The sequence below is a fragment of the Pinus tabuliformis genome, chromosome 7 (genome assembly GCF_031772625.1).
Source record: "Pinus tabuliformis cultivar Carrire ecotype Pingquan chromosome 7, CPIR1, whole genome shotgun sequence".
NCBI classification, from domain to species: Eukaryota; Viridiplantae; Streptophyta; class Pinopsida; order Pinales; family Pinaceae; genus Pinus; species Pinus tabuliformis.
This window is the reverse complement of record NC_142293.1, coordinates 530,407,337-530,415,602: the sequence shown is the minus strand read 5'-3', so window position 1 is coordinate 530,415,602 and position 8,266 is coordinate 530,407,337. Positions and strand designations below refer to the sequence as shown.

The window sequence follows — 8,266 nt, the reverse complement described above, 5'->3', positions numbered from 1 at the left end:
CTAGTAATGAGGGTGAAATATTTGAAATTCATGTTTGTTGTATATTGGCTCAAGCAAAAGCCAAAAGTGACTAAGGGAGGTTCTATGATTTGCAAGCTTTGGAGAAATGGCTCTTCTGGAAGGTCGGGAACAACGCTAAAGTTCTTCTTGGTCATGACCCATGGATAGGATGCAATGTTTGCCATAAACTCTCTAATAGGTTGGTGGAGTTTTTAAATCTTTTGGGTTATATTTCTATGAATGATGTTGCTAGCAGGGTAGATGCAACATCAAATAGTCAAGAGTGGCTTTTAGCTCAAGATTTAGGCCTTTCTCAAGTTTATGCAGGTGAATGGAGCTCTTTTGTATTGAATTTGGGTAAACTTGGTATTGTGATTAACCGGGAGGAGGAAGACATTGTCAAGTGGTCTAAGGATAAACAAGGTGGAATTATAACACGATTTGTATATGATGTGTTGATTCAAAACAACCCTTTTGCTTCTTCAAAACGGTGGCACAGATTGGTATGGAAGGAAATAGGTGAGAGTATTCAAATCCCATGGAGATTTAAGAGTCATTGTGGACTAATTCAATGGATGAACTGACTTAATGGTCTTTCATTTAGAATCATGGCAATAGGTAAAAGTATTAAAATCCTATGGAGATTCAAAAGTCATTGTGGACTAATTCAATGGATGAACTGACTTAATGGTCTTTCATTTAGAATCGTGGCAAAGGAAAATCCGCGAACCACACGAGCAATATGATGATGTGTAAGTTCTTCATACATTCAAAGAAAATAATGGTTTATCCAAAGAAACTCTACTATTAGATGTTGGATTATGTTTTGTCTTTTAATTTATTTGATCATATTCATATAAGATTTAGTTAAGTTTTAAAATATGTTTGAAGTCTAAAATAATCATATTCATATAAGATTTAGTTAAGTTTTAAAATATGTTTGAAGTCTAAAATATATCTGAATCTTCTTCCCCCATTTTTAAATTATCAAGTGTGCTGCCTATGCAGATTTGCACTAATATCAAAAATATGTTTAATAATAATAATAATGTTGCATGTGTACACTTCACTATAAATACTCTCAAAGACGAACAGGCAAGCCATAATTCTGAAATGATATGATCTCTCCCTCAAGACTGGCAGTGACTATTACTAATCCCCATGCCACAGCAGGAGAACCTCCAGACTGGCCTTGGATGGTATTACCAAAATGAGTCTTCAGAATGTCATACTGAGGGTCGCTACTATTTAATCGGCTCCGTTTTCTTGTTGGAGGAAGCTTCTCCTCAGGCCATATTGCCGAGCCTTTAGACGATCTATCAGAGAAAAAAACTCGACTTGCATTTAGATCATCTTGGTTTCTAGGAGCAGGGAAATCCATAAAAGATGCCTGACAAGAATCCGAGATACAAGCTGAGTATCTAGAAAGATCATCTTGGCCATTCCTATCTACCAGATTCTGTAAACCACATGAATGTGATACTTGAGAAACATAATGCAAAGCAGTCTTTGATTCCTGCCCCTCACCAGCTTCTCTTGAAAGAAGACCATTCTGGCATCCAACATCCTTACCTCCCTGCAATGAAGGCAAACTGTGCCTCTGAGAACCACAAGAATGTGATGCTTGAGAAACATAATGCGAACCAGTCTCTGATTCATGCCCCTCAGAGGAATTCCAAACTAGAGGCTGAAGCTTCATATCAGACCAAGGAATTGCAACTGAAACACCCTGTGATAGAAAGCGTTCATGTGACCAAGAGGACTTTTCATGCCTTGCACCAGAGCCACGAGGGCCCTCATGATTCCAAATATAAACATGTGAATCTTCACTTGCACAAATAAAATGCTTCCCATTAGGAGCAAAAGAGGCAGATATTTGACTGCAGGTGTTCCGAAATCCTTTATATTTGCAAACAAACTCAGAACCATCATAAACTCGAACTCGTGAATCTGCAGATGTTATCAATACTTTCTGAGAATCTCCTCCTGGTGCAAACTGAAAACCAGTAATCTTATTTCCAGAAGATTTTTTCTTCTTACTACACACATTCACTTGATTTTCCAACTGGAACATGTTACCTGTTGTATTATAGAAGCGGCAACTTCCCTTGATAGATCCAACTAGTGCTCCTTGTCCATTGGGAGTGTAACATACTGCAGTGACCATTTCGCGTAGATCACTCCAGCCTACAACCCGACCATCTGGAATACTCCAAATTCGGGCTTTTCTATCCAATGAGCCACTTATGAAGTATCTCTCATCAGCAGGATTGAACTGTATACAGGTCACAATATCATTATGAGAGAAGACCTTTTGACAACTATCATGTCCCAGTTTCCATAATCGAACCGTTTTATCCATTGACGATGAAAGCAAATAATGTGATGGGGACCATGAAAGATCAAATACATCATTTAGGTGACCATGAAAAGAACACACTGGCTCTTCTGAAAGCTGGAAAACCTTATTAGGTAAAACTAAACAGTCTGATTTTGAACTCTTTCTGCTACCTATTATCTTCCCTGTTTTCATTTTCTTTGCATGGTTTTCAACTCTTAAGGGGACTAACTCTTGCAAACCATTCAGGGAAAGGTAAGCACTGGAAGCATATATATCTGGTGTATCAGCCCCAAACGTTCTCGTCGATTCAATTACTTTTCGCACATGAATGACGCGATCCTGACCAGCACTGGCTAGATAACGCCCATCCAAACTGAACTTCATCGTCCAAACAGAGCCCTTATGGGCTTCAATCTCTTGACACTTGTAAAGAGCTGTAAACTCCTTGTAACTTTTCCTATAGTGGCTCACTTTAGTCCACTGTGGCTTACCCAAAGAAACATCAAAGGAACCAGATCTTTGCCCACTTCTCTCAGAATCAGAGTTACTTTGATCCTGCTTATGCCGCCTCATTGAATTAGCAGCAGATTTTAGGGCTTTTAGCCAGCTTCTCCTTTTGCTGCTTGAAATATCTGCAGCAGATTTTAGGGCTTTTAGGCAGCCAATTTTAGGGCTTTTGCTGCTTGAAATATCTGCAGGGATTTTAGGGCTTTTGCTGTTTGAAATATCTGCAGGGATTTTAGGGCTTTTTCGGGACCTTTCAAAATCATCCACAGTTAGTTGTCTATCTATTCCAACTTCTCTAAGCTTGTTCCATGGACCATCTTTCTCCAACTCGTCTACAAAAAACTCCTTGCCACTGTGCAATTTCTTAATTTTGGACACGGGAATCCAAGTGTCATGTGAACGGAGAAAATAGGGTCCCTGGATTCTCCATTATCCTCGCCCACATCTGGGGTACCATTGCTTGAGCTACTAGATCTGACCAAACCCTCTCTCAAGCCGATATTAATAACATTTTTACGCTGCCTCTTCCTGCCACTTGATCCTGCAGTTCTTAATACGGCCCCGCCATTCTCTCCAAGTCTTTCAATTTCACCTGGACTGTTTGCAGTTTCCATATAACAAGTTGATTCAGTCGATGTGGAATTCACCTGATTCTCAAGCTCCCTGGGATTAGCAAAGCCCATCTGCATATAAAACCGTTGCCGCCGTTCTTGAATACTACAGGGCGTTTTTTTCCAAATATCGTACTTAGACCTCGCATAGGCATTTCTGCACTTCGTCTCATTATCTGCAGCCTCTGATCCTGAATGTGAAGGTGATAACATTTCCCCCAGACTCTCAAAGAACTGCTCGTCCTCCTTATCACCGGAGCAATCCATTACTATTTTCTTAACTTACTCAGAAATTCAGCTAAATCATGGATACTTTTCCTCAAGACATCCAGGGCAAAATGGACTTAGAAACCCCTAACTTCCATTATTTTCAATTCTAAGACGATACCAACTCAGACTCTACAGGGTAACAACCAAACAAAACAGTGACGCGAACCAATTTTAGCAGAACCCTGGTTCTGAAAACCTCTAAGGAGAGCAAAGAAATCTTCTCAAAGCTCTTCACCAAATTTATTAAGAAAATGGGCACAGATTCGTCTAAGAAATGAGCCACAAAGCTCCTGTAAAACGCTTCTTTCAAAACCCGAGTTTACGCGAAACCTCTTGATGGGATAATCCCCAAAATGAAAATGACCTCAGGCCACCAAAACACCAACCCTTTATAGTAGTTGTAACTCATTTTCTCACCTGAAATCCAACCTCGGAACCCCAGCGTTGATCTTGAAGCTGACCGCGAATTCGATCTCCCAACCGCATAACGGGCAACTCGTAGCGAGCCGTTATTTCCCATCTTCAAACCCCGCTTCTCCTCCGATTTTTTTGGGCCACAAACCAAACAAATTTGACAACTTCAATGCCGCAATTAAAAGCTTCAATCTTCTGCTTTAAGCTTTATTTTTTCTTTATCATCTCATACTCGAATCTCCAAGCAAAACTTCAATTCAAGGCCAGAATCCCACCGCCCTCCACTTCTAAACTTCAATTCAAGGCCAGAATCCCACCGCCCTCCACTTCTCTGAGCTGATCTTGCTGATCTTTTTTTCAGGTCGAAAATAAAACTGGTTTTATTGAAAATGTGAAAACTAGTACCTAGGTTTTATTGATTTTCATCTATACCTTGGTCTTCACCGGTCATGGTTGAATTTCATCTATACCTTGGTCTTCATTGGTCATGGTGTGGTCATGCTGTATGCGACCCCTTGTTTGTGGGATAAGGGACCCACTCCCCTCAGGATTTGACTGCTAAGTCTACGAAGGTATACATAGTCTACACCTTTGGTGTTTTGAACCTGTGACCTCTTAAGAGGAAATGCATGCTCTTAACCATTAGACCCACTCAAATTGTAATATATCAAATACTTTACTTAACATCAACATTAAAATATTTTATTTATATCTTTTTCTAATTTTTTCCTATATAAATTTAATATTAAAATATATTAACTAAAACAAATATTTAAATAATTACACATTTTTTCCATAACATATAAGTTTTTACTTTCAATTATTTTATCTTGGCACGTGTTTATATAAGTTTAAGTTAATCAGTGTATTTATTTATATTTTTTTCTAATTATTTCTTATATAAATTTAATATTAAAATATATTAACTAAAACATTTTTTCGTTATTATCCTTTTTAAATATCATATATCAATTTTATGCTATTTTTTTTCAGAGGAATATCAATTTTATGCTATACATCCAATGACATTTCTTTCATATTAAATTGTAATATCAATAACATTTTTGATTAAAACTAATAAAATATGTATCATTATAGAAATTTTAAGACTGAAAATAGACTTCAATATATATCTATATATATATAAATATAAAATAGAACATTAAAAAATATAAATATAAAATAGAACATTAAAAAAAATTCATCTTATGAATAAAATATATAAAAATAATAATAAATAATAATAATGATTAATTTAATAATAATTGGTAACTCTCCCATCGTCGTCCCATACACAGCCGACGCCTTCTACAATTTTGTTCGTGTCGTTGCTTCGGTCGCCTTCCCTGCTCATTGTCTTACCCTTTCCCCCATCGATCGCTTCGACCCAGACGCCAATTCCATTTGCAAACTGATTTCGTAGGTGCCCAATGACCCGTCAGTCCACTCGAGCGCCATCATCGTTGTTAATTGTTGCCTATTCGTGGAGTCTCAACACACTTTTTTTTCACATGTTTGTTCAATCTTTTTACACCGATTCATAATAGTGGTGTCTTTTAATTTTTTGTCATGCTTTTTAATTTTCTAAAAATATATAGTATATAAACAATAATTATCTACTTCATATAATATCTATATTAAAAAAAAAAAGGGAAGAGAGAAGTCCACATATAAAAAGGTTATAAAATGTGAATTATCCAATAATCTATAGAAAGAATAAAGAATAAAGGTGAAGCAGTGAAAAAAAAGTTAAAAAAAATATTTTAGAAAATAATTAGAAAAAGAGGATTATTAAAATAAAAAGAGAAAAAGTAATTGAAATTCTTTTTAAGGAAGAAAATATTTTTAAAGATTCATTATTAAGTTTGAAGGTGTAATAAAGTTTTGAAGTCTTATAAAAAGGGATTATTTTGAAACGCTAATTTCATTTTTGACAAAAGAAAAAAGATGTGTTCGATAAGGAAACTGGGTTTGTTTTCAAGATGTGATATCCTAATTGTCCAAAGTTACTTAGAAATTGAAATGTCGTATGTAAAAAATGTTACAAAACTTTTACTTTAGTTGAATATCTAAGTGATACACAAAAACAAGCATTAGCAAGAGTTATAAAATAATTAATGGCAGCATTTAAGCAACAACCATCATTGCCCTTACAGAACGATGTAATTTAGTGTAACGAGAAATTGCCATTGGAAGATCAAGATAATTCACATAATAAAAGTTTAGAAGATAAAATAACCAAACTTTGGCAAAACAGGATAGTGTTACAACATGAATATAAAGATCTTGAGGATATGCATTATAAGGAAATAATGGAAAAGGATGAAGAAATTTATCGCCTCAAGAACCATGTTGAAAAATTTGTTGGCTTATTGGGGCCTGACCCAGGTTCGGAAGTGATTTAGCCAAACAAATGCCACATACTAGCCCTTTCGACAGTAGTCGGCGAAGCGACTAAGGTCTCACCCGAGGTAGTATGGGAGGATGTTGGAACCAGGTTTCCGCACCCTAGGGATGTTTTGATGAGGTCTGAAAGGGTTGCGATCCGATCCTGTGCGCTTGTGCTGCTCCGCGCAGCTGTCCCGCCTTCGCATAGCTCTGTACAGAGTGCGATGAGGCACTGATTATTATAGATTTGACTTAATTTTGTGGGCCCGGTATTCTTATTTACACAATTAACACTTATAATTAGTGCGCGCAACCATAAACAGTAAAGAGATGCAAAGATATAACCGAAACATAAACACACAGATCAGATGCACAATATTCCAGGTTCAACTTATCTTTTATTAACCTTATGTTCCAGTACTATCCAATTCCACCCTACGCACTCAGCTGCAGGGGTCCGCGCACACAGCTGCGAACTCTACCAGGCCTCTACGCACACAGCTGCAGAGCCTATTCTTACTACTACCAACCACGACTCGGACTTACAGACTCAGAGAAAATTTCGCATTCAAAAACCCATATCGCTTTTTATCAGATCCAAAGACTGACTTCTACCCTTAGAACCTCGCTCTATTTATACATTCCCATGGTCCGCGGACCATGGGTAGGCCGACACATTCTATATCAAATTACAATATTTTAAGGCGAACTACCCTAGACTCTACCCTTAGAACCTCGCTCTATTTATACATTCCCATGGTCTGCGGACCATGGGTAGGCCGACACATTCTATATCAAATTACAATATTTTAAGGTGAACTACCCTAGACTCTCGCGCTCCGCACCTGTATTTTGCGGGGTCTTTATATTACATTGACCCAAAACTTGGCTTTAAGTCCCAAAAACCCGTTATGTGGGGATCTGTTACCCAACAGGCCCCCAACACAATCATCGTGACTCATCCCGAGTCACCCGGCTGGTGCGGTGATCTTCGCACGAAGTTCATCCAACAACCTCTGCACTTCTCTTACGTCCACATCACATTCTTTCGCTGTCTGCTGTACTTGTTGTGTGCGTATCTCCGATGCTTCATCGTCAAGTGCAATTCTTTGTCTGAGTGCATATACACCCTGCATTTGTGCCAACTTTCCCTCATTCTTGTTTGTGACCGTGAATGCTTCATCGAGCCAAGGTTGGATGCGTTCTTTAAGCACTGCTTCTTTTTGGCACACGACGTCCACCTGCACTTTGAGAGCCTGGGCCTCCCTCATCTTGGCCAGTCGCTGAGTAAAGGCGACCGTCTGCACGGTCCCCCGGACGTTGTCATAGGCCTGCAGCAGCTCCCGTGCTTCTGTCTTTAATTGCTGTAGTGTTGGGTCTTCCTGTAGTGAAGTGAGGGTGACGAGTGACTGATCTAACAAGGCTGTGCAATCCTGTATTGTGCGCTCTCTTGCTTCCAACCCTGATTGAATGGTGCGGTGCCACTGTTTTCTGACCTCTGGCGGTGTAGATGGCTGCGGTTTCAGCCTCAGTTCTGTGATCTACAAGTTGAGGTCCATCTGGATCTTTTTTGCTTCCTCCTATGCCTGGTGGAATCCACTGGCCATTTTATGGATCCAGATACCCACTGGTAAGTCTACTGCAATCTCTAGCTCGGGGACACGGCGACATGCTTCCTCGACGATTTGCTCCAACTGTTGAGCTTGTGTTACCGCTTCATCGCGTTGAAGGCTCA

At 38.7% G+C, this 8,266-nt stretch overlaps 1 protein-coding gene across 1 annotated transcript; it reads right to left on the bottom strand.

The window, feature by feature from the left end:
• Nucleotides 1–1,021: 1,021 nt before the first annotated feature.
• LOC149248384 (uncharacterized) lies at nt 1,022–2,924 on the bottom strand. Its single transcript, XM_089458414.1, has one exon. It carries the CDS (start codon nt 2,912–2,914, stop codon nt 1,082–1,084), a length of 1,833 nt encoding a protein of 610 aa, XP_089314540.1. The 5' UTR covers nt 2,915–2,924; the 3' UTR covers nt 1,022–1,081.
• Nucleotides 2,925–8,266: the final 5,342 nt, after the last annotated feature.